The sequence below is a fragment of the Tiliqua scincoides genome, chromosome 3 (assembly GCF_035046505.1).
Source record: "Tiliqua scincoides isolate rTilSci1 chromosome 3, rTilSci1.hap2, whole genome shotgun sequence".
NCBI lineage: Eukaryota > Metazoa > Chordata > Lepidosauria > Squamata > Scincidae > Tiliqua > Tiliqua scincoides.
Window position 1 is genome coordinate 230,481,232 of NC_089823.1, and position 26,964 is coordinate 230,508,195.

General features: G+C 44.1%; 1 protein-coding gene across 4 annotated transcripts in view; it reads left to right on the plus strand.

Moving 5' to 3' along the window:
- The window catches only part of USP13 (ubiquitin specific peptidase 13), an 88,229-nt gene that overhangs the window by 54,865 nt on the left and 6,400 nt on the right, over positions 1-26,964 (plus strand). Inside the window, exons 11-20 of one of the 4 annotated variants that reach the window (XM_066622433.1) lie at positions 5,082-5,207; positions 6,238-6,391; positions 7,462-7,636; positions 13,109-13,197; positions 15,332-15,508; positions 16,295-16,321; positions 18,393-18,536; positions 21,246-21,412; positions 24,346-24,508; positions 26,698-26,782. In XM_066622433.1, the coding sequence (XP_066478530.1) occupies positions 5,082-5,207; positions 6,238-6,391; positions 7,462-7,636; positions 13,109-13,197; positions 15,332-15,508; positions 16,295-16,321; positions 18,393-18,536; positions 21,246-21,412; positions 24,346-24,508; positions 26,698-26,782 (1,307 nt within the window). The remainder of the gene's footprint in view (positions 1-5,081; positions 5,208-6,237; positions 6,392-7,461; positions 7,637-13,108; positions 13,198-15,331; positions 15,509-16,294; positions 16,322-18,392; positions 18,537-21,245; positions 21,413-24,345; positions 24,509-26,697; positions 26,783-26,964) is intronic. The other 3 variants (XM_066622435.1, XM_066622434.1, XM_066622436.1) reach the window with 3 other exon arrangements.

Below are 26,964 nucleotides of genomic sequence, written 5' to 3' on the forward strand. Positions count from 1 at the left end.
GTAACAGATACAGGAGATGCCATAGCTAGAGAGGAATTTTTCTTCCTGGAAGAACTACTTGTGGTAAACACAGGAATGTATTTATAGCAGGGCTGCAAGTTCAATCAGTAGGTTAATCAGCTAAACTTTGTGTTGATTGATTTAGTCAAGGCCAATTAATTAGTAAAGGCAAATTTTATTCCAACCAAGACTGAAAGGTACTCACTATTGTTTTTTTTAAAAAGCTATTTGGGTTTTCTAGAATTTAATGCCACTACCTTCTAGGAAATGAAAGATTCAATATTAAAGGGGGTGATTCCTTCTACTTATTAGTGGTAAGTTTCCTCATAGTCCTCAAAGCATCTCAAAAAGTCTCTTATACAGAAGTTTAGCTAATAAACACATTTATTTAAATGCAATTGATTAACCCACTTTGCTCTTCTGGTTGCAGCCTGGCAACTCCAGGTATGTATAAGTATATATGAACAGCCCTGCTGGATCAGGCCATAGGCCCATCTAGTCCAGCTTCCAGTATCTCACAGTGGCCCACCAAATGACCCAGGGAAATGTATTTCTCCCATTTATATTCCACTTTCCTCCAAGGTAGCTTGCATGGAATTTATTAATTACATCTGCCTTTCTTCCCTTATGGATAGAAGTGGGAGAAAATGGTTTCATTTTTTTCTGTGGATTTCAGTATTTTCCGAAGTTAGAAGTACAGAAAGCATTGTTGTTGTTGTTTGTGTGTGTGTGTGTGTGTTTATACAAAATTTACATAATAATTACTTTGAAAGTGTACTAGGTAGGTGATATTGGTGGTATAGTGTCCATAGGTGTGTGGCCACACTCTCTACTGATGCACCCCACTTATTAAATAATAAATAAACCCTTCAAACTCCAGCCGTTATCCTTCAGTGGTGTAGCCAAGTTCCTATTAGCTCCATTTCTCCCTCCTCTACTTACAGAACTCAAGAGGGTGTACCTAGGCTTCCCAGGTCTCCCACCCAAATGCTAAGCAGACCCAGATCTCTTTGGCTGTTGCAAAATGATTGCATTGCGTGTCGTCAGACCTTGCCCTGGTCTGGATTAATTCCATTTTATCTTAACTTTTTGGCGAAGGTTTGAGTGAGAGAAGGCGTCTAGTGACTTCCAGTCCCATACATTCTGACCCAATCTCTTAGGCCATCTGAGGGTGCTCTCCTTCAAGTGCCACCTTTATCCCAAGTTAAAGGTATGGCGGCACTTCTCTGCAGTGGTGTCACAACTATGGAATTCCCTACCAGGGGAACTGAGAACTGCCCCCTCCCTCATGAGTTTTCGGCGAGGACTCAGAACTTTTCTTTTTTGGTCTTGCGTTTGTGTGATGTGTCGTTTTTCTGCCCCCTGTGCCTCTGTAGCAGTGCTTTGGTTCTATTTGCTACCCCCTTCCCAATTTGATTTTATTGTCCTTATTATGGTTTTTTTTTTTAAATTTATTGTTTTATATATTCTATACTTTAATCTGAAGTTGTAAGCCACCTTGGGCATTTGCTCTGGCATAGGAAAGGCAGGGTATAAATCTTTAAATAAATAAATGAGCAGGGATTTGAATCCAGGACGCTCCAGACCACCCGTTCTCCTTCCATTTGATTGTTGGGATCTCTCCTTGCCTTTAGGGGCATAACTAGGTGGGAACCAGCTGTTACCGCCCCACAGCTGGGATAGGGCTCCCCTCTCACCAACATCTAGAGGAAATATAAGATCAAAGCTCAATTTAACCTCTTTGCATTTTAACATTGCTTTCTGTGCCCAGATGAGCACATGCATGGGTGTGTAAAAAATCTCCCATTCTGCTTGATTACAGCATATGTTGTCAGAAATCCATAGCATAGTCTAGGAAATTCTTCCTAAAGATAGTTGTTGAACTTCAGATTTAAACGATGCAACCTGCTGTGTGTGTGGCACAGAAAAGAATACTTGGTTAGAGTTGTGCAAACTTATCTTTTTTTAAAAAAAAAAAATTTTTATATGGATAACATGCACACTACATGGTGTCTTTTAAAACACTTCATGGAGAGCTGTTGTGTCTTAAAAAATTTCTTGCATCTTTGGAAATTGTCCACTGTTGGACGTCACTGGGCACCTCCTGTCCAAAGTATTCATGTTGGAGATTGAATTATCTAGCTCAGTTTATTTTTAGCTAAACTGTTTTGCAACTGTTGATGAGGGAAGCGTGCTCAGAATTCTCTCTTTAGGTATAAATATACTCCATAATCTCTTTGCTAAAACCTTGTGTACTGCAGTAGATTAGTTAGAGAACAGGAGCAAGTTCATTAGAATAATAATAAACTTTATTTATACCCCGCCCTTCTCCCCAAAGGGACCCAGGATGGCTAGAACAAGGCAGGGTTTACTGAAGTGCTGTACCTGCCCCCTGGGGAGGTTGTGAAATGTTGAGATAGGAACAGAACAAGCATCAGGAATATTTGTGTAAATTGCAGCTTCTCTGTCTTCTTGAAAGTACATGTAAAGGACCGGAGGAGGTGAGGTGGGTGGGCTGTTGATTACATCCATACTCCAGTTTTAAACTGGTTTCATAGAAATTGTAGTTCTGCACTGGGGGGGGGGGGGAGAGAGGAATAGAACAGTAAGAAGAGCCCTGCTCGGTTGAATCCAGGGTCCGTCTAGTTCAGCATCCTGTTTCCAACAGTGGCTTTCAGTTGTCTCTGAAAGTCTTCAGAGTGTGAAAACCAGGGCCTAGGAAAGGGGGGTAATTTGTACCTGGGCCCAGGGTCAAAAGGGGGGCCCTGGTGCCAAAGGAAGGGCCCCAGTAATTTCCTGGCATCTTAGATTTTCCTATCTACTCAGACTTGTTGCCTGCTGGGGACACTACCATAAGTGGGGATATTGGGGACACTACTGATGCCACATGGCTTGGTAGACCTGGGCTTCAAAGCCTTTTCCAGCTGTCTCTACCCCCCTACCCTGTTTTGCCCCTCCCTGCCCCTATTCTGCTTGCCCGTCACCACCCTTCCCCACTCTGTTTCACCCTTCTCTCTTTGCAAAGGGGCCCAAAAGAAACTTTGTACCCCCTGATGAAATTCCTCTCAAAGGCCCTGGTGAAGCAGCAACCCTCCCTTGTTGTTTGCACTCCCAGACATGCTGCCCCTGAACCTGGATGTTCCATGTCATTATGGGTAGTAGCCTTTGACACACCAGTCCTCTGTGAATTTGTTTGTTCAGCCAGTGACCATCACAACATCTGGCAATGATCTTTGGCAGAGAAGCCTCAGTACCTCATCAGACCACAGATCCTAGGAGTCTTTAAAGGAAGATGTGGCATCTAAAGGGGTATAAAACTGAATGATGTTTGCAGTGCAGATGGGACCATCCTGAGAGACCAAAGTCAACTTAATTTTTTTTAATTAACTCGTAACTCTCATTGTTCCTGAAGGCCCGGGGCAGATAACAATGGAACAGGCAACAATTAATAAATTCTGGCCCACTCCTACCTAACCTAAGCACTGCTAAATCATTTTATTTGAGTGGGAGAATTTGACTGGGAGAATTCAGCATTTACTTAAATCTCTACCATGGAAAACAAATGGACCTTAAAGTACATAAATTTTAGGGCGTGAGTTAGCCAATCTGCTTTAAAAGGGCTGAAATGATTTTTTTTCAAGTATCTGCACAGATATCTTATTTCATTATCAAATGAATCACTATTTAAATAGAAGTAAATGCTCATTGGAGCCCCTGTGTCATGTGCAGGGCATTTGTTCATTTTATATATTCCTTTATCTAGGGATAATGATCTCTTGAACTCACTTTATCATGAGCTTACTTTACATGCCAGGTAGGGGAATCTGGCTACATTGAATAGAGATTCATAAGAACCTCTAACAAAAAGGGGAGAGCAAGTCTGCTGCAAGCTGATACTTCGTGGGAAAAGGAAACAGCAGTTTCTAGACATGTATTTCTTCAGTAAGATTTTTAAAATTAGTATTCCCAAAGTGTTTCACTGTTTGAGCCTGTGCAGCAAAATGTTCTGGTTAAGAGCTCCTGCTCTTTTTCATTATTCCTCTGATCCTGGAATATTACAGCCACTTCACTATTATCTAGTGACACATATATATTTGCCACTGTACAGGCAGTTATCGTGGGCACGCGCTGGTGAGCTGCTGATCTATGGCACGTGTCCACTGTGTGCCTGGGGATATTCTCTGAATGTTTGCTCTGGGAGACACAGATATAACCTGGCTGATTTGTGAAGTGTGACTGACCCTTCTGATACATAGCTTCACTGTGCAGTTCATTGTATTATACAGCAGGACTGGTTCACACTTTACCCAATTTTAGGATTCTGCATTGAGTAGAGCACAGGAGTGACTCATTAAGTGCTTGACTTTTGTAACTCAAGGCAGTCGCACAAACCATTTGTCACAAATAAGGTGTGCAGAGCAGGCAGTATCCATGAACAGATGCACTCAGGTATACAGGTGTGCACCGCTTTGCAACCTTCTGCTTAATGAAGGATTGAGGGTTAAAGCACAACAAAGAGGCTCTTAATGAGGCAGTCAAGACTCCCATGGCCTGCAGCAGAGTGTGTATTTACACAACAAAGAGGCTCTTAATGCAAAGAAGAGGCAATCTATCTCCAGTAGCCTGTGCAGCCAACTAGTTTCTGGCATGGAGTGTCTGTTTTCACAAAAAAGGTACTAGACTGGGCTGAATGTTCGCTTAACAACCTAAATGCATAACAGGGATTGGATAATATCCCCGTCGCTACGTGGCACACACCTGTACTTGGAGTTACAGCTGAATGATGTTCTATGTATTCAGAAGAGAGATTAAACTCAAGATTTGCTTCCACTAGTCACCATTCACAGAAGATGGTGAACTGTGCCAGTTCAGCTGTGGTCTTCCTATGAATGTCCTTGGACAAGTAGTAATATTTTATTCTCTGTCAACTCCACCTGCCCTGAAAAGAATGTGAATAACAAGCCATTCCCTGTAAGGATTACCAGGAAAATTTGCAGATAAAGTGTCATAACAATTTTACAGTGCACAGTTTCTATGATATTAAACATTCATTGCAATGTCTGTGACCTGTTTTATTTTAGCCTCAGCACAATGGCATCTCTCCTCGAATGTTCAAAGCTTTTGTAAGCAAAGGCCACCCTGAGTTCTCCTCTAATCGACAGCAAGATGCACAAGAGTTTTTCTTGCACCTTATCAATCTCATAGAGGTGAGAAAAACTTAACTGCTACTTCTTTGTCTCTTCTCACATTAAGAAACAAAAAGGTAGGTGTCTGATGATCTGTGTACATGGCAGATGGCCCTTTAAAATTTACATAAGCAAAAAGCACAGGTCACTGCGCCGAGGAGCTTGCGATGTAGGTTTTGAAAGCAGAGAAGTTAGTGGACGAAAGGAAGACAGTTCTCTGAACCTTTACCAAAAAAACATTGCTGATGTAGCCGTCTGCTTCAAGCGACTGATTTAGCTAAATCAATGAGGTTCCTTTTAAATAAATCAATTGCTGAAAAGAGTTGGAGAGCTTTATCACATTTTTATCTTAAGAATGCCATGAAACAAATTTATGTAAATCAATTCAAGTCTCTTAAACAATTTCATCATAGAACTAGAGTTCTTATTCAAAGTTTATTTCTTGAACATTGATGGCAAGGTTGAAAAAAAAAATTGCTTTGTACATGTAAAGCAGCAAAATGAACACATCCCCTGAGAATATATTTGCTCTTCCCTTTAAAGCTGTCAGCATGTTAGAAGAGGTCCTGTTGGTGTACTACATCAGTAGATTCTGGGCTAAGGGAGGAAGGGAAGTATCTGATCTACTGCACGACTGTTGTATATACAAGCATGTGTTGCATAACAACCTTCTGCTTAAAGATGGACCACATATATGTTGGTGGTCAAGGAACAAAGAGATTCTTAATGAGGCGGTCTGGACTCCCATAGCCTGCAGGAGAATGTCTGTTTACACAACAAAGAGGCTCTTAATCCAAAAAAGAAGCAATCTATCTCCAGTAGACTGTTCAGCCAGCTATTTTCTGGCAGGGAGTGTCTGTTTATACAACAAAGGCCCTAGATTGGGCTGAATGTTCGCTTAATGACCTAATCACATAACAACTGGGATTGGATAACGTATCCCTGTCTTTATGTGATGCACACCTGTATTTGTGTTTCGGGTACACTTTAGACTCCTTAGAAACTGTTGTCATTTATTGCTGAAGTGGTTGGGTCTGATGTTCCCCTTCAGAGGAACCGCATTGGCTCAGAAAACCCCAGTGACGTCTTCAGATTCTTGGTAGAAGAGCGCATACAATGCTGCCAGTCCAGGAAAGTCCGGTACACAGAGAGGGTGGACTATCTCATGCAGTTGCCTGTGCCGATGGAGGCTGCAACAAACAAAGGTAAGCCTGAGAAGGTGAAAAGAGGCTGGCTTGCATAGGTTGACTATTGCATTGTCTGCACAAATGTTGGTTAAACTCTTTACGGTCAGAATTATCAGCCGCATGCATAATTACTTGATTACTGCAACACGCACTGAGCACTTTTATGCATGACCATGAATGATCCTTCACTTGTCTTACAGCAGTGTTACAAATGTTTATACCATCTGAGATGTAATGTTTTCAGTGGAGCCTGTACACACATCTGACTGCGAGCCATCAAGGCATGTGTATGCATGCGTGAACCCATCTTTACTTTCCTTGCAGTTCCAAAAAAATATGGACTTCTGTGCTTAGCTGCCCAATCCTGTTGAAAACTCCCCTCCTGATGCAGGCATGCCGCCGGAGTGCGCACTGCCTCATAGTGACTAGTAGCCATTGATAGACCTCCATGAATGTGTCCGATCACCTTTTGGAGCCACCCAAGCTAGTGGCCATCACCACATCTAACAATGAATTCCACAGACTAATTATGACCTCTGTGAGGACTTCTCCAAAGCAAAGCTGAGCTAATGTATGAGATGCAAAGTGGCGTTTTCAGTTTTCTGTTGACGTTCCTTTTTTTTACACTCTTACACACGGAGCAGTGGAATACCTCCTTTTGTCCATTAATTCTCCTGTCAGACTCATTGTGTGACCTCTGGTTCTAGTATCGTGAGAGAGGGAGTATCTCTCTTTCTCTCTCTATGCCATGAATAATTTTATAAACTTCAATCATATCCCCCAAGTAACTGCATTTTTTCCTGTCTAAAAGCCCCCAAACATTGTAGTCTTTCCTTACACTGCCAACAGCCCTTCGTGATTGTTACCCTTGTTAACCTTATGCATTGTTTGCAGTTGTGTCTGTACTGATGTTGAGTGTTTCTCCTGCTTCAAATCCTGGGTGAAGGGCTGGCCTCAGAGGTTGGGTGGGTTTCAGTTGACACGCAAGATCATTTTGGCTTATAGCAGGGTTTGGGATCTGACCTTATGTAGATGTGTCGCTTCTCCAAATGTGCTGATCCTTCAGTGTTGGTTCTGCTTCTGGTCAGATGAATTGATTGCCTATGAGTTGAAGCGGAGAGAAGCAGAAACTGCAAGGAGGCCTCCTCCAGAGGTTGTTCGGGCCAGGATACCTTTTAGCTCTTGTCTCCAAGCATTTTCTGAACCAGAGAATGTAGAAGACTTCTGGAGCAGTGCCCTTCAAGCCAAATCTGCTGGAGTTAAGTGAGTATAAAGTTTTGCATGCACTTGGATAGACAGGTTGAGGGGTGGGAGTGGGTGTACTATCTTAGTCTTAGCTGGCAACCTTCAGTCTCGAAAGACTATGGTATCGCGCTCTGAATGGTGGTTCTGGCACAGTGTCTAGTGTGGCTGAAAAGGCCAATTCGGGAGTTGTAGCAGTGCAATGCTGCTTTGGGAGGCACACGAGGCTTCAGAACCTTGTTGCCTGAGGGAGCGCAAAGAGCACTGAAAGAGTTAAAAGTGGAAACTGAAGCAGGGAGGAGCAGAGCAATGAAAGAGACGGCAAACGGATTCAGATAGAGATGCAGGGAGAGCTGAGCCGGAAGCAGAGGAAGTGAGATCTAGAGAGAAGTCCGCCTCCCGGCCAGCCTGACCCAGGCTTTTATTCATTCTTAAACATGTGAAGCAATACTGTGCAATACAAAGAGAGTTACTGAAGGTTGCTAAGATTACACTGCTAGGTGACTGCTCTGCACTGCTCTAGCTAACCACAACATTCTTAGATAAGAAGCGCTTCTTCATAACATCCTGTTGTTTACCGGCACTGGGCTTAAAGATAGTGTCAGCATATTTCAAGGCTTGCAGAGTGTGCTCTGCGCAGGCGCGCCTGCTGCCTTTGCCACATACTAAGGCTAAGCCCAATGCCTGTGCATATAATTACCACAGGGAGTGACAATACCACACTGCTACCACACTGGAAGCAAGTATAGTGTGCCCCTGGTCTGTCTCCCTGGCTATGGGCCTTCCTTCTTTGCCTCTTTGCCTCAGTCTGTTGGCCAAGTGTCTCTTCAAACTGGAAGAGGCCATGCTGCACAGCCTGCCTCCAAGTGGGCCGCTCAGAGGCCAGGGTTTCCCACCTGTTGAGGTCCATTCCTAAGGCCTTCAGATCCCTCTTGCAGATGTCCTTGTATCGCAGCTGTGGTCTACCTGTAGGGCGCTTTCCCTGCACAAGTTCTCCATAGAGGAGATCCTTTGGGATCCAGCCATCATCCATTCTCACGACATGACCGAGCCAACGCAGGCGTCTCTGTTTCAGCAGTGCATAAATGCTAGGGATTCCAGCACATTCCAGGAGTGTGTTGTTTGGAACTTTGTCCTGCCAGGTGATGCGGAGAATGCGTCGGAAGCAGCACATGTGGAAAGCGTTCAGTTTGCTCTCCTGTTGTGAGTGAAGAATCCATGACTCTTGTACTATACTATAGTACTATATTGTACTACATTGTATTCAGGGTATACTATATTGCATTCAGATATGATTAACATGGCAGTGATTGATCTGTGGTTTATTAAATGTGGCTTGTGGTCCACAAGAATGTCGGTTGCAGCCATCTGAATGGTTTCAGAATATGAATAAAAACAATATTAAATTAATTGCCTTAAATTAATTAACATTAAATAAATTAACATTAAAAAGGTGGCAGAGCAGCTTTTAAACTGATCCCTGGGGGAAGGCCGACAGGAGCCGAGGGGCATCCGGTTCGGGACTCCTCATCCCTATGGGACGAGGATGGGGAGGTTAGAGAACAACAAGACAAAGGCAGGGTAGGAGAAGAAATTGGGAAAGTTAGGGAGATGGGATGTGATAGACGGTTTGGCACAATGAGAGGATGCGGGGACAAAGGAGCGAATAAGCAGCCCATCCTGGGGCATTCCGTGTATAAATGCTTTTATGCGAATGCCCGAAGTCTACGAGCAAAGGTGGGAGAACTGGAATGTCTGGTGACAAGGGAAAATATTGACATAGTGGGCATAACGGAAACCTGGTGGAATGCGGAGAATCAGTGGGATACCGCAATCCCGGGCTATAAACTCTACAGGAGGGACAGGCAGGGGCGTGTTGGAGGTGGGGTGGCCCTTTATGTTAAGGAAGGGATAGAATCCAGCAAAGTAGAGATTGAAGGTGGGTCCGACTCCACCGTAGAATCTCTGTGGGTTAAATTACCAGGCTTGTGCAGCAATGTAATACTGGGGGCGTGCTATCGTCCTCCAGACCAGAAATCTGATGGGGACCTTGAAATGAGGAAACAGATCAGGGAGGTGACAAGGAAGGACAGGGTTGTAATCATGGGGGACTTCAATTATCCTCATATTGACTGGGTCAATTTGTGTTCTGGTCACGATAAAGAAACCGGATTTCTTGACGTGCTGAATGACTGTGGCTTAGATCAGCTAGTCACGGAGCCCACCAGAGGACAGGTGACTCTGGATTTAATTTTGTGCGGTACGCAGGACCTGGTTAGAGATGTAAACGTTACTGAGCCATTGGGGAACAGTGATCATGCTGCGATCCGTTTTGACGTGCACGTTGGGGGAAGAATACCAGGCAAATCTCTAACAAAAACCCTTGACTTCCGACGGGCGGACTTCCCTCAAATGAGGAGGCTGGTTAGAAGGAGGTTGAAAGGGAGGGTAAAAAGAGTCCAGTCTCTCCAGAATGCATGGAGGCTGCTTAAAACAACAGTAATAGAGGCCCAGCAGAGGTGTATACCGCAAAGAAAGAAGGGTTCCACTAAATCCAGGAGAGTGCCCGCATGGCTAACCAGCCAAGTTAGAGAGGCTGTGAAGGGCAAGGAAGCTTCCTTCCGTAAATGGAAGTCTTGCCCTGATGAAGAGAATAAAAAGGAACATAAACTGTGGCAAAAGAAATGTAAGAAGGTGATAGGGGAGGCCAAGCGAGACTATGAGGAACGCATGGCCAGCAACATTAAGGGGAATAATAAAAGCTTCTTCAAATATGTTAGAAGCAGGAAACCCGCCAGAGAAGCGGTTGGCCCTCTGGATGGTGAGGGAGGGAAAGGGGAGATAAAAGGAGACTTAGAGATGGCAGAGAAATTAAATGAGTTCTTTGCATCTGTCTTCACGGCAGAAGACCTCGGGCAGATACCGCTGCCCGAACGGCCCCTCCTGACCGAGGAGTTAAGTCAGATAGAGGTTAAAAGAGAAGATGTTTCAGACCTCATTGATAAATTAAAGATCAATAAGTCACCGGGCCCTGATGGCATCCACCCAAGGGTTATTAAGGAATTGAAGAATGAAGTTGCAGATCTCTTGACTAAGGTATGCAACTTGTCCCTCAAAACGGCCACAGTGCCAGAAGATTGGAGGATAGCAAATGTCACGCCTATTTTTAAAAAGGGAAAGAGGGGGGACCCGGGAAACTATAGGCCGGTCAGCCTAACATCCATACCGGGTAAGATGGTGGAATGCCTCATCAAAGATAGGATCTCAAAACACATAGACAAACAGGCCTTGCTGAGGGAGAGTCAGCATGGCTTCTGTAAGGGTAAGTCTTGCCTCACCAACCTTATAGAATTCTTTGAAAAGGTCAACAGGCATGTGGATGCGGGAGAACCCGTGGACATTATATATCTGGACTTTCAGAAGGCGTTTGACACGGTCCCTCACCAAAGGCTACTGAAAAAACTCCACAGTCAGGGAATTAGAGGACAGGTCCTCTCGTGGATTGAGAACTGGTTGGAGGCCAGGAAGCAGAGAGTGGGTGTCAATGGGCAATTTTCACAATGGAGAGAGGTGAAAAGCGGTGTGCCCCAAGGATCTGTCCTGGGACCGGTGCTTTTCAACCTCTTCATAAATGACCTGGAGACAGGGTTGAGCAGTGAAGTGGCTAAGTTTGCAGACGACACCAAACTTTTCCGAGTGGTAAAGACCAGAAGTGATTGTGAGGAGCTCCAGAAGGATCTCTCCAGACTGGCAGAATGGGCAGCAAAATGGCAGATGCGCTTCAATGTCAGTAAGTGTAAAGTCATGCACATTGGGGCAAAAAATCAAAACTTTAGATATAGGCTGATGGGTTCTGAGCTGTCTGTGACAGATCAGGAGAGAGATCTTGGGGTGGTGGTGGACAGGTCGATGAAAGTGTCGACACAATGTGCGGCGGCAGTGAAGAAGGCCAATTCTATGCTTGGGATCATTAGGAAGGGTATTGAGAACAAAACGGTTAGTATTATAATGCCGTTGTACAAATCGATGGTAAGGCCACACCTGGAGTATTGTGTCCAGTTCTGGTCGCCGCATCTCAAAAAAGACATAGTGGAAATGGAAAAGGTGCAAAAGAGAGCGACTAAGATGATTACGGGGCTGGGGCACCTTCCTTATGAGGAAAGGCTACGGCGTTTGGGCCTCTTCAGCCTAGAAAAGAGACGCTTGAGGGGGGACATGATTGAGACATACAAAATTATGCAGGGGATGGACAGAGTGGATAGGGAGATGCTCTTTACACTCTCACATAATACCAGAACCAGGGGACATCCACTAAAATTGAGTGTTGGGCGGGTTAGGACAGACAAAAGAAAATATTTCTTTACTCAGCGCGTGGTCGGTCTGTGGAACTCCTTGCCACAGGATGTGGTGCTGGCGTCTAGCCTAGACGCCTTTAAAAGGGGATTGGACGAGTTTCTGGAGGAAAAATCCATTATGGGGTACAAGCCATGATGTGTATGCGCAACCTCCTGATTTTAGGAATGGGTTAAGTCAGAATGCCAGATGTAGGGGAGAGCACCAGGATGAGGTCTCTTGTTATCTGGTGTGCTCCCTGGGGCATTTGGTGGGCCGCTGTGAGATACAGGAAGCTGGACTAGATGGGCCTATGGCCTGATCCAGTGGGGCTGTTCTTATGTTCTTATGTTCTTATGTTCTTATGCCTTTAGTGCAGCTCGGTCTTCATCAGGGACTTGCTTTTCCCAGCTTCCCGTTTCTGCCAAATCCCTGCTTTCAGCTGCATGTGAATGCAGTCATCCAATATTTATTATAATAATTTATATCCAGCCTTTTCCTTTTAATGGAGCACTCAAGATGGCATGCAGTATAGAGGAAAAAATAGTGAAATGCCAAAATAGGAACAATATAAAGTCCAGTAATCATAAAAATAATCTCTCTCAAAATAATCTGGGTAGTATAACTGAATTTTTTTAATTTAGTACTCATTTATACTTGCTTAGAGTCATACAGCTACTCCTGTCTCTTTTATTTCTTGGACTTTTGTGTTCAGTTTTTCAAAAACACTTTTTTCTTTTCTCTGTCCTCATATGTACAAATACTTGCCTGTTTAAGCAAGTATCAGAGAGAGTGCATTTTGAACAATGAAGGCTTATTTCACAATCTAGCTCTCCAGGTGCAGAAACAGTCTTTACTTTTGTGCCAGTGTACCTCTGACACAGTGTACTTCTTTACTTCTGAAGAAGTGTACCTCTGATGACCAGAGGCAAGCTACAGGTGGTGACTGTCTCCATCTTACTCTGTGCATTTGCTTTTTTGGGATATCTGACTGGCCACTATTGGAGGAGAAAAAAAAAGTTTTAGGCTGGATAGAGCCTGGATGTGATCCGATAAAAGCATTTCTCTTAATGCAATTGTTTAGTACTTGTGCACTGCACTCTTTTGGTTTTATATTCTTGCATCTTCCTTAGTTCATGTAAAATTACTTGTGTTTCCCAGAACCTCTCGCTTCGCTTCGTTTCCAGACTACCTGGTAGTGCAGATAAAGAAGTTTACCTTTGGCCTTGACTGGATACCCAAAAAACTTGGTATGTGCTTTAAATGTGCTCTCCTACCTTGATGGCTCTGATTTTTCTTGTAAGGTTTGTGAGCCCCAAGGAAATTATGCAAACAACTCTGATTTTGTGAACAGCCACTAGTGGGCTTCCTTTTGCCATTAACAAAAAGAGAAGTCCGGACCATGAGTGGCGTAGCTTGTTGGAGGGCGGGGGCTGGGTGTGTTGTACATTGCATAGAGCTGTGTCAGAAACCCGAAGCCTTTTGAAACCAGTTTCATTGTTGTTCTTTCCCTTCAAAGAATTCTGGAAATTGAGGGTTTATGTGGATTCTGAACCCTTCACAGAAGTACAGTTCCCAAGATTATTTTAGATTGCTTCTATGCTAAGGCCCTTTATTGCTCCTAAAGTATTGCTTTCCCCCAGTTATCTGGAAGCAGAATGAAAATGATGTTTCACATAGCATTTATTATAGAGCTGTTTTATGCAATAGTATCCGTCTCTGTGGCCAAGATCCTTTGCTCATCTGTCATTCCTGTTCAGCAAAGTTCCCTTCAGATGCTGCTTAAAAGCTCTGCTTGCAGCTTCTGCCTTTTTTATTGTTTCCTGCTGAGCATGGCTGGAGAATTACTGATGAAGAGCAGTGGGGATGGGTTGAGAGCAGCATCTAGTGGCACATTGTGTTGCACCATCCCTGGGTAAGCATACCCTTGTCTTGTCATTGTCTTTGGAGATCTTTTTCAGGATTAAGTTTAAGGAAATACAGTCAGCCCTTGGCATCCATGGGGGTTCTGTTCCGGGAAACCTTGCAGATGCCAAAACCCGCAGATAACCGAATCCATGGGTCTGAGCTCCAGAGAGGCCTTATGTGGCCTCTCTGGGCTTCAGAACATCTCCAAGATGTGACTGGAAAGCACTTCCTGTCATGTCCAGGAGGTTAGGTAGGACCCTCTACCATGGGTTCGGAACCTGCCATGAGCCAAATCCGCCGGTTCCGAACCCACAGATAAAAAGGGCCCGTCTGTATTTCAGAGTAGAGAAAAGTCCTGAAAAGGTTATTGTCTAACTTTCAGTTTAATTCCAGTAAAGGACTTCTACATGCATTTTAACATTAAGGATGAGACTGACCCTGACTGTATCAGTATTACAATGTTAGCCAGTCAAACAATTTAATTGTAGTCATCTAGGACTGCATCAGCAGCACTGGAGATGAAAGTTTTATTAATAAGTTATGAAGGCTACTGGCAGGAGACATATCTGCTTCCCCCCCCTCCACTTCCTTGTTCAGCACTAATGTTGCTATCTAGTTCAAATAGTTTCCTCTCCTCTGAGGCAGCAAAATGAGTGTTTTGCTATGTATCTAAATGTTGTTGGCAACCTTCAGTCTCGAAAGACTATGGTATCGCGCTCTGAAAGGTGGTTCTGGAACAACGTCTAGTGTGGCTGAAAAGGCCAATCCGGGAGTGATAATCCCTTCCACACTGGGAGCAAGTGCAGTCTGTCCCTGGTCTGTCTCCCCTTCCTTCTTTGCCTCTTAGCTTCAGTCTGTTGGCCAAGTGTCTCTTCAAACTGGGAAAGGCCATGCTGCACAGCCTGCCTCCAAGCGGGCCACTCAGAGGCCAGGGTTTCCCACTTGTTGAGGTCCACTCCTAAGGCCTTCAGATCCCTCTTGCAGATGTCCTTGTATTGCAGCTGTGGTCTACCTGTAGGGCGCTTTCCTTGCATGAGTTCTCCATAGAGGAGATCCTTTGGGATCTGGCCATCATCCATTCTCACGACATGACCGAGCCAACGCAGGCGTCTAAATAGTATATTCTCATTTCTGCAGTTAGAAAACCATAGTTCTGGAGGGACATTTCCCTAATTTTTGATTTGTTTCATTTAGAATAATAATAATAATAATAATAATAATAACAACAACAACAACAGGTATTTATATACCGCCTTTCTTGGTCTTTATTCAAGACTTTATTCAAGGCGGTTTACATAGGCAGGCTTTATTTAAATCCCTTATTAAATAGGGATTTTTACAATTGAAAGAAGGTTTTACAATTGAAAGAAGAATAACAGCTCTGAACACAAATGTTGGGTGTGGAAGCATGCCTTCATGTATCTGTAATGTATTGTCATGTGCCTGTACACTTATTTTGCCCTGCTGTGCTTGCAGATGTTTCCATAGATATGCCAGATCTTCTGGATATCAGCCACCTCCGTGCTACAGGTCTGCAACCAGGAGAGGAGGAACTTCCAGACATTGTTCCACCCATTATCATTCCCGATGACCCCAAAGGTACTGCCTGCCACCACGAAGATCTCTACCTCCCCACCATTCTCCACCACAACTGTTAGTTGAAAATATATATCTCTTTGTGCCTTTGTCACTTTTGTTCCCTACCCGTTCACATGGAACTTTTGGGTAGCAAGCTCCAACATATCCATGGTACATCCTGTGCTCAGCAGTCATTGTCCACGAACATCGGGCATGTCTTTAAGACACGTAGCCAATAATCAAGTCAAGGTTTGGTTTTTCTGGTGCCAGAAGTGGGATGCATTTGCCAAACTCGCTTCAGGAATTTGGTCAGTTCTGTTGGTGATTCAGGCAGGAGCTGCAGTTCAACTCTGTAGAGGCAACCTGGACATCAGAAGAGGAGCACGTAAGGGAGAATGGAAACCAGGGTTGGGAAGACACTCTAGCAGGGGTGGTGTAGTAGCTCTGGTGCTCTGCAAGTAAAAATGGTAGAGGAAGGTGGGCCAAGTATAATTTGGATTGGAGTTTCAGCAGGTGAAAGGTCCCCATCTCCAGACCTGAAGTACTCTGTTTTTGGTTGGCAACCTTCAGTCTCGAAAGACTATGGTATCAGCCTACAGCACCCGGTATTCCCAGGCGGTCTCCCATCCAAGTACTAACCAGGCCTGACCCTGCTTAGCTTCCGAGATCAGACAAGATCGGGAGATAGTGTTCAGTATAGGGAGATAATGGAAATCAGCACCTCTGCAGTGTATGAACAAGGCTTCTGATCTGTGTCTTGTGTCTAGCTGTGAGGGGACTTCTTGTTTTCACACAATGCAGAACTGGCCAACTTCTCCACTGCCTTTCTCATGCCCCTCATTTCATTTTCTTGCCTTCCAGATGGCATGATGAAGCATTTCATGGAGCGTATGTATCTCATTTCATTATGGTGATTGTTGGCTGTTTTTAATGGCTGCCATACTGAACTTATTTTCAGTTGCTCATGTGGGCTCAGTCTTCACAGAGAGATACATCGAAGCTCTTCACTTTGGTCTTTTAGCTGTGCAAATGTGCCGTATGGCTTCCAGTTTTTTCTTGCATTGGTTCAAATAGTTGTAGGAATCTAATGACCCAATCCAATCCAGGACCAGCTGAGAGCATGCAGCACTGCTCACCTCACAGCATGTGTTGGATGCCGTGAGCCAGTTGGGGACCAGCCTGGGAGAGATAAGTAAAGAATTTTTGCAAATCTCTCCATAGGCAGCCTGGTCCACAGTTGGTCTCCTCAGACCTATGCCAGCTGTTTGGCTGGCATAAGTCTGTGGAGCTTCACGGGGTGGTCTAGGCCAGAAAAGGGAGATAACATGTGCAGCTACCACTGAGATCTACCCTCTTCCTGCCCCCCAAATTATCCCAGCCTGGCCTGATCCACTGTCGATACCTCCGCTGTCAATTTGCTGGCAACGGCAGAGGTTCTGAGGACCACCACTGCCATTATAAGGTTTCTTGGCTACCATGCCATTGGTAATGAGCTGCAAAAGGATGGAAAAACTCAGACAATAATGGTCCTGGCATTACGATAGCAGGTGCATGGATAGGTTTGGGCCTAGTAGCATGGAGGCCACAGAGGCTGTTACTCTTCCTCTCCTTTTTCCCTTGTAGGTTGGAAATGTGAGTATTCTTTGTGGCACTTTGCTCCAGAAGAATACTAGATTAACGGATAAGATGCTCCTTGGAAGGCCATAATTATATTGGGTATTACAGAAGGGGAGGTTGAATCACAATTGCTGTAATTTGTAGTAGCCATGCCTTTACCACAAGTTCTTATTTGGCCTGCACGCTCAAGGCTAGCTTTGCATCCATAAAAAATGGCTTTTTAGAAGATAAAAGCTGCACCTAATACTATATTCTGTGGGATTACAGTTTTCCATTTACATAATAGTTGCAAGTGTATCTGAGCATGAATAACTAAAGATTTGGATAGTTGTCTTCTGCTAACCCTTTTGGTAACCCTGGGTGATGTATGCATGGCCAGCCAAGGGTATGAACAGTGAACTATTAAATCTACAGGGCATTTGGTCTTGTAAAACCTGGGTACATAATATTGCGGCCCTTTGGAATTAACAGTGCCTTGCACAGAAAGTAGCAGAGGCCTCAACTGATGTTCTTTAGAAACTAATAACCCTTGACACAATTGCATTTCACTGGTGCATGACATGATTACTTGGAGCAATCATGTGAAGCACTGATATTCTTCAGAGCAAAGCTGAGCTGATGTAGGTGCAAGGTGGAGTTTTCAGTTTTCTATTGACATTCCTTTTTTACGCTCTTACACACTGAGCAATGAGTCTATAGTGAGCAGTTTTACATGTAGAAATACTAGAGTTTATATTTTGAACAAAAATTATCAAAAGTGAACATTTCAACAACAAATGTTAATGCAAGGGAGAGCACCAGGATGCAGATCTCTTGTTATCTGGTATGCTCTCTGGGGCATTTGGTGGGCCGCTGTGAGATAGATGGGCCTATGGCCTTGTCCAGTGGGGCTGTTCTTATGTTTTTTAAAAATCATCAAATTTTGACCCAAGCAAACTTGAACATTGAATAAATCGACACAAGAACAACAGACCTACTAAAAGGCATTTGCCAAATTCAAACATTTTAAAAACCAGGACATGTAATGATACTGGCAGACAGAACACTGATTAATATTGGGGGGGGGGGGTGAGAATTTGAAGAAAGGAATAGAAAGCTTTTCAAGAGAAAAGTCAGTATGGACTAGAGCTCCTTTCTAGTTTGACTCTCCAACCTTGAAGCTCTTAGCGCACAGTTATGAGGACTAGAAACTTAGTTTTAGCAATAAATAACAGTTGGTATGCTTGCAGATTCTCAGCTATATGTAAAGTGCATGTTTTATGCCAAACATGATGCATTTGGTCTGTTGATGGGAGAAAATGGATTGACAGTTTTTGCGCATTGGAAATATCTTCTCTTTTAGCACCAGACATTGACGAATCCTCAGTGATGCAGTTAGCAGAGATGGGTTTTCCACTGGAAGCGTGTCGGAAGGCTGTCTACTATACAGGCAACATGGGTGCTGAGGTGGCTTTCAACTGGATCATTGCTCACATGGAAGAGCCAGGTTTGTAATCGCAGTGGGTATACACACATGTGCAACATATATGTTTGTGCTTGCTAGGGAAGATCTGTGCTTTCCGTGCTCATGCTGTCTTGGAAGCAGGTCACCATCTTCCTTTACTTGACCCAGTTTATTGTTGGGGGATCATAAGAGTTGGAATGTACTCAGTGGATCATCTAGGCCAGGGATTGGCAACCTTCTTCCACATTGGGGCCAGACATTGGGTCCATCAATACTAAGAACACTTATGTGTTCAATATGCATGTGTGAACCTTCTGATTAAGCAATAGAGCTAAGAAAAAAGAGGTGGGCACCTTGCAGAGAGATGCGTGCCCAGACAGAGAATGACACTTAAAGGACGCTTCTGCCCTTGGTCAGCTCACACTGTAAGCCTTACAGAGATAGAATTACACACTTGAATTCTCTGTTAAGACCACTGTGGGCTGGGTGAATAGATCTTTTTGGGACTATGGGCCAAATGATTTTGGGTGGTGGGCTGGGTCCACCCTGCAGGCTATATGTTGCCTGCCCTGACCCCTGATCTAGGCTATGCAAGAGAGAATCCCAGTGGCGTCCAAACAAAGGTGTATCCAACCCAGTTTTCTGCTTCCCAAGATTGTCAACCAGATGTCTTCAGGAAGCTGACAACCAGAACTGTAAGGCAATAGACCTCTCCCCCCCCCCCCCCCCGTTGATCCCAGTAACTGGTGATCAGCTGTCTTAAGCTATCATGCATGTACACACAATTCTCTAGCCAAAATGCCTGCACATAATTTTTATAAATAAAATGCATACATAAAATGCATGTTTTGGGTGCATATCAAGAGAGGGAGACAGAGAATGAATGAATTCTCAATCTGCAAATTATCTCCTGCCTGTTTGCATGGATTCTGCACCCGTGACTAGGCAAATATTGGTCAACAGGCAGTCTGTGGACTACATTGGGTCCACTGTGTTGCTGCCTCTTACTGCCTTCTTTATCCATATGACTCATGCAAAGCTGCTTTATATGCGGTGGATTTCTACTGAAATGCAAACAGGGTATCAGGAGGACAGAAAAAGAGATCAGGAGATAGGCAACAGTTGCATGTAATTTATAAACCACATTGCCCTTGCAAAAATGAATAATTATTATTGCAAGTTGAGAGCCACTGTCCTATAGTGGCCAGGCAAGGAGCAGCAGGATCTGCAGCTAAATCGCTGCTTGGCATGGAAACTCATGTAGTGACCTTTGGCCATTCATTGTCTCTCAGCACAATCTTCTTCTGGGATGATTCAAACTCCCCAGAGGCTCCTGTGCAGGCTCAGCAGCCTATAAACTGCTGGGAAAGAGCCTTTGGTCATTTCTCTGTTTAGAACTCCTTTGCCAGCAAGCGCAAGTCTTTGCGGATTGGGGTTCTTCCTGTCTGGGGTGGCTGCCCCTGCTCCAGGATTGGCCTGCGCTTACAGATTGGGCAGCCAAACCTGTCCATCCAGGTCAGGGGTGCCCAAACCCCAGCCCAGGGGCCATTTGCAGCCTTGGGGACCTCCAATCTGCCCCATGGGGAGTTCCCAGTCTCTGGCTCTCTGGAGACATGCTGGAGTCTGCACTGGCCCTACTTGATTACTGTCAGCGTGAGGGCTGACTGTTTGACCTCTTGCGCAAGCTGCTGGCTGAAGGCTCCCTCCACTGCTTGCTGTTTCATGTCTGTGAAGCAGCAGCAAAGAAAAGGCCAGCCTTGCATTGCGCAAGGTCTTCTGTAGGCCTTGAGCTATTGCAAAACCTCCATTCATGTAAGTTCCATCTCTAATATATTCATTTATGTAAATGTATTCAATGTATTCAAATTTTAAATATAAACTTTTTCCCTGGCCCCCAACAGAGTGTCAGAGAGATGATGTGGCCCTCCTGCCAAAAAGTTTGGACACCCCTGGCCTGGGTCAAGAGGGTGCTATGGAAGGAACAAGTGGATTCCTTTGCTCCAGTCAAAGCAAAATAAGCTCCAACCCACAGGAGGTTTTTGTTGTTTCTCTGCCAGTTGGCAGTTCAGCACCAGTTTAATTAAGTGTATGTGTGTGTGTGTGTGGGGGGGGGGTCTGTGGGCATCATTCTTGAGCAGTATCCCAGCTCCATCTGCTGGGTACTAGTGGTGAGTGCATCCATTTGATTAAAATTTTTCTTTGTGGTTTCCAGACAAGCTTAAGCATTTTCCATCAGCTGGGTTGTGCTTTCTATTACTCTGATCACCTCTCCTCTTTTGTCTTTCGTTTTCTTCTATTGTTTTCTTCTGGACTTTAAATAACTAGTTACATTTTGACCCTTTGCCAGCCTAGCCCATGTTCTTGAGTAATTCAGTGGGCTGCCAAGTTATTTGCCGTGCAGAAGTTACTGTGGGTTTGATTTGTAATAAGAACTCCTGGGGTTCAGTGTTCTTCTAGGAGTCTCCCCTCTCTGTGTAGAGTGGGATGGTGGCAGCAGATACAAACTACCAAGACTATTCCCCCTGTCAACTGCTAATCCAATAAAGGGAAAAGGGGGCAGAAAGCCACTAGATGCTTGGTCAATCTGACCTGGTCAGCACCATGTCAACCTGCCCTTTCCCTGGGTGTCTCTTCCCTCTCTTCAGAAGTTGTTGTGAAGATAAACTTGGACTGGGTGGAAGAGGACTGTGTACTCTACCAGGAGCTCCTTGGAAGAACTGAAAATTAAAATATTTGTCTTTTGTGCTTCAGATTTTGCAGAGCCATTAACCATCCCTGGTTATGGAGGAGCAGCTTTTCCTGGGGCAGGTGGTCCAAGGGCTGTTGGGCTAGATAATCAGCCCCCGGAAGAGATGGTCGCCATCATTGCCTCTATGGGTTTCCAGCGGAATGTAGCTTTCCAGGCATTACGGGCAACGGTGAGTCATCCAGCATGTTCTTATGGGGCTCTTTGTAGTGTAGGTGCAAATATTTCAACATTCCGAACCCCTCATCAAATACTACTTTCCAGAGCTGGTGCAATTAAGTTAACGTCATTATCCAAAGCAATGTTTGGCCTCTTATTTTTGTCATTAATAGCAGCAGCAAGTCTGGCAAAGAAAGACCTTGAATCCATTTTGCTCTGGGGAATTTTTCAATTTGTGTCCTATTATAGGTATAGGTTAGGAGGAAATGTTGCTCGAAGAATATTATTTCCAATATGTTTTCAAAGGTCAGGAAGTAGCCTCAGCAGGACTCCCTGAGGGCCTATAAAAAGAGTACTGTACAAGCTTTTGACCAACATGCAGAAACCCTTCCACAGCCTCTAGTAAGTCCTCCCTTGTCCTTCACCAGCTAATTGTTTGCATAGCACTTAAAATAAATGAGGCACTGCACCAGGGCTCACACATTAAGTATCCATGACCTACACATGAGAACAGGGCTCAGAGAAAATAAAAAGGGAGAATAGAATACACAACAGTAATGTAATTTATAATTAAGATGCCTTAAAAATAGATGGGTTATTGTTACAAGTTGATGGCATTTTGCTTTATTTTGTGCCCCTCTTTTTTCCTGCAAATACAAAGCTGAACAATCTTTAGCTTTTCCCCTCTTCCTTTCCTCCTTTTTAAGTTAGAAAACAACTTTAAAGGAGAAGAAGGGTGGCTGATGGTAGGGGAAGGAGAATCTCAGACACAGGAAAAAGTAAAAGAGCTCAGGGGAAAAAAAGCAACATGGTGGCCAAAGGAAAGGGAACCAGCAGCAACAGTGAAAGAGTCTGCATGGAAGTGCAGCAACTAAAGATTCCCCAGTCTCCAATCTAAAGCCAGTCCTTGCTGATGATGTTCGCCCCTGCCCCCCTTGCCAGGTCACCTAAGGGCAGCAACCAAAGGAAAGAGACAACAGTGCAGCAAGCATTTTCTTCTAGAGCAGGGGTCTCTAAACTTTTTGGCCAAAGGGCACATCAAATATCTGGCACGGTGTTGAGGGCTGGAAAAAAGAAATATAAAATTTAAATAAATACATTAGAGATGGAACTTAGATGAATGAATGAATGAATGAATGAATGAATGAATGAACTCAAATGTCCAGGATTTCTCCAAGCACCATCACAGCCCAGGAAATAAAGCACATACTTAAATAGACCCCCATTCCCCCACCCCATAAGCACAACTCTGGTTGTGTTTGGTCAGCTGGGCCAGAGGCTCAGGGAATCAGAGGCTGGCTGCGGGCTGGATGGAGACCCCTGCTCTAGAGGCTGAAACAAACATGTTTGCATTGCCCAAGCTATTTCAGACGTGTATAAGTAGGGGGAGTGGCCATCGCTGCCCAGAATGGCTCCAATGGTGGGGGGGGGGGGCGCGTTGTGATACCTGCAATACTTACCATGACACCACACTACTAACTGTTGTTGCTCTTCTCATGGAGGAGCTCCACTTTTCCTGAGTTGAAACTGACTGGGATGTTTATGAAAAGCCCACACAAGATCTGCCCAGGAAAAAATGCCCTAACCCTTGATTCCCCTCCCCCCACAACCCCTAAGCCATATGAGCAAAGTTTGTGTGGACTTTTTTCATGTATTTTTTTTCTGGTTATTATTTAATAGATGTCAGGTTCGATTGTTGAAGGGAGCCATCCTCACACAGCAAGGACTGGAAATGTTTGGGCTGTGTAGTATAGAAATATGCAGAGTTTGAGAAACAGTGGGCAGAAAGGGCCCCCAAAAGAGAGTTCTTGCCCACCCCTTCAAAGAACAGAATTTTGGGCTATCTGTTCTACCTGTTTTGAGAACATCTCAGGCTCCTGATTGGATTTGCAGTACAACCTAATTATCCACTGATTTTTCACCAGCGATGAGAAGGGCCCTTTAAATTAAAGGAAAAAAGTCATTTAATAATAGCCTCATTAATGCCGGAGAGGGCAGCTGGCAGACAATACATCAATCATTCTCTCTCCATGTGCTCAGAACAGCTTCACTCCTAAGCAAGCGACCCCTCCCTCCCCCCTGAGCAAGTGAAAGAATGCAAGTGACTATCACCTCTTCTTTGCATTCTTTCACTATGCTGTGCTCTGGGTGAAGGGAGGGGTCTCTGCCTTGGAGTGAAGTCTTTCTAAGTGACTGGAGAGAGAATGTTTGGTTGATTATCTGCCTGATGCCTCTGTCCTGCCTTACAAAGATCAGCAAGGCTGTTTTTAAATCACTGAGCAAAGGGACTGTTTTTAAAATCATTTCCTTTAATGGATTTTTGGCATCCACCTGGGTTCTGGGAACGGAACCCTGGTGAATAACGAGAGTCAACCTGTATTTGTTTTCCCAGGACAAGTGTGTGGCAATTGGATTTCAAATTGGCAGAGGCACCTCTAGGGCCTGAGCCCCTTATCCAAGCAAACTCATTTAAATCGTATGGCAGAATGCTCCAATATTTATGGCATACCTATTGGGTACCGACAGGGCATCAGCATGAGCTTCAGTCACTTTTAGAAAAGTTATATTCTCTTTGTGGCTTTTTATGGAGAGGAGGAGGAAGAGAGTAATAAAGAAAAATGGCTTTTTAACTATGCCTGGGCTTCATGCCTTTCTGGCTTTAACCATTAACCAAAGGACATATGTGTAGTGCCCTGTAGTTGAGCTCTGCAATGGGATCATGGCTTATGTGAGATTCAGTAAAGCTGTTAGGCAGCAACTTCTCTGCCAACTCTGAAATATCTGAAACATCTGCACTGGTAGCAGAAGCTAGTCCGACTGATTCCATTAGTTGGTAGATATTGGCACAGAGAATTACTATGTTCTGCTTGCTAAAATTAAATGCAACCATAATGGTGACAAAGAGTTTGGTGGCTGTTTTATTTCCTATGCTCTTTTGGCTGGCAGAATAATAATTTGGAGCATGCCTTAGACTGGATCTTTAGTCATCCAGAGCTAGAAGAGGAGAATGAAACTGCGTCTGAGGCCATGGACATGGAGAACCATGTGAACGCCAACATCCTTGCAGAATCGGATCCAGAGGGACCCCGGATCAAAGATGGGTCTGGACGTAAGTTTCCCTTGGAATCTTTGCTTCAATTGTTGAATATGCTTAGTTCATTTTTTTAAAAGTTTATTTGCAGTGTTTATGAATTGCTTCTCCAATAATGATTGAACGTATGTACAACCTTGCATAAAATTACAACTTGCAAATCATACTTATAAGCAAAATAAAACAAATTCAGTTTTAAAAAATCAACAGAAAAAATTAAAATCGACAGCTGCAGCATTTAGCCCTTAAATCTTCCCAGATGATGATGTTGTTGTGCATTTATATCCTACCCTGCCTCTATTGAGATTGAGGTGGCATACATGTATGTTGGCTACCCCACAAAAACCTTGTGAGTAAGATTAAGATTGGACAGAGTGAGTGATCCAAGGTCACCCAGTAAGCTGCATGACTGTGTAAGGATTTGAACCTGGCTTTCCCTGGTCTAAGTTGGAAACATTTATCCATTATAATACATTGACTGTTTACCTAAGGATAATCTCAAACATGTGGCAAGAACAGATGCACTTTTGCCAACTTTCTAAAGGTCAGCAAGACTGAGATATGATTACAGGTCTCCTATGTGGATAGATGAAGAGTTTGAATTGTGGTGCCATCATGAAAAAGGGCATGCTCTATGTTCTCGTTGTCTGTGTCTTTATCACAACTGATGAGCACAGTCTTATCAAGCATCTTTGGAGGATTATTTTATGACATGTTGAATAAGAAAAAAATGCCAGCCACTATATTGACATGTTGTTAACACTCTGAAGAGAAACAGTAGCATATCTGGACCAACTAAAAATACAAAGCAATGAGTTCCTGTATAATCTGTGAAATGGCTCACTATGTGTAGCAGGTCCTAAATTCAATTGGTGGCATTTTTCATTAAAAAATCTTGGACGTTCTTCTGGGGTTGGGAAATCTCTGGCTGGGATCCTGGCGAACCAGCAAGAGCAGACAATTGGTCTGAAGCAGCTCCTTGTATAAATATGACCAGCAAGCACAATCATTTCATGAGTTTTCTCTGGGTACATTCAGATCTTGTCCTTGTTTCTGTATTTGCATCACCTTCCACTACCTAACCGATTTTTAACTTGGGATCAGTATGATCCTTAAAGGAACAATCTAAAATTCAGCACCGGATGCAACTTTTAGGCAGCAGCTAAAGATTGCTGAACAGTAATGAAGACTGATCTTGACTAGCACAGCAATAGTGGGTAGTAGTGCTTGGGTCTGCTTTTCAGGGACTCTATTAGTGATCAGAAAGCTGTTCTCAGACATGCTGCCTGCAATCCAGAGGAAGCTGGATTTGTTCTTTGCTGTTCTTTTTGGTTTTTGGTTTTAGAGCAGTGGTTCCCAAACTGGTGGGTCACGACGCACCAGGGGAACAGGAAGCAGGGCATTCCCCCTTAAGTGGAGTGACCCTGCTCTGATGGCAGTGATGGTGCTGCCGCTACCAAGGGGCTTGTTTCTTACTGGGGGGGGGGCAGTGCTGGCCTCCTGCATGGTACTGAAGGCTCGCAGCCCCCTCCAATGTCCTACATGGCTGCTGTAAACAACCCTTATCTCCAATCAGCAGCTACTTCTGGTTTTTGTGTGCGAGCCTCTTGGAAATAGCAGCACTGCAATTGCTGCAGCGCCGTCACTGCCCCTCCCCCTCATCCATTACCTGGTTCCCAACTCCCTGTAAGGGTTTGGGAACCACTATTTTAGAGTGTTCATTGTGTTTTGATATTGATTGTGAGTTGCCTGGGGACCTTTTTTAAGCTGCAAAGTGGCCACAGTTTTTAAATAAATAAGGAAATTTATTTGAACATTGAACACTGTGCCTGATCGTCTGTGTGGATGCTTTGCACTGTTCTCCAAAATGTCTGTTTTGGACAATAGTGCAAATCTGGTTTCTTGGACAAAAGTCACAAGTGCCTGAAAATTCAGTAGTTAGTAGAGTGGAATGGCTAGAATATCAAATTTGGACTGTCGAGATCTGGGTTCAGTTCCCTGCTGATCTATGAGCCTCTTTGGATCAGTTGCTGTCCTTCAGTCTGGACTGCATTGCAGGTTTGTTTTAGGGTAAAATTGGATACGAAATCACTACCATTCTGAGTTCCTTGGAGAAATGGCAGGATGCAAATAAGACAAGTGGAGGAATAAATAATTGTAGAACTGTGCTTATCCTTGCTTCTCGTGTTTGACATTTCCTTGCATAGGTTATGAGCTCTTTGGGTTCATCAGTCACATGGGAACATCTACAATGAGTGGCCATTATGTTTGCCACCTCAAAAAGGAGGGAAGGTGAGTTGGTGCTACTACTTGTTGGTTGTTAATTTTACACTATGCAAAAGAGTTAACCATAGTTCTTGAGCATTATACTTCTGTCCTCACCAGAATGACTTGGAAGTAATTTGCATTGAACAAAATCGGGTGGCTCTTAGGTTTAATTCTGTTCTTATGGTTGAGGTTTTAAGAGCCGAATA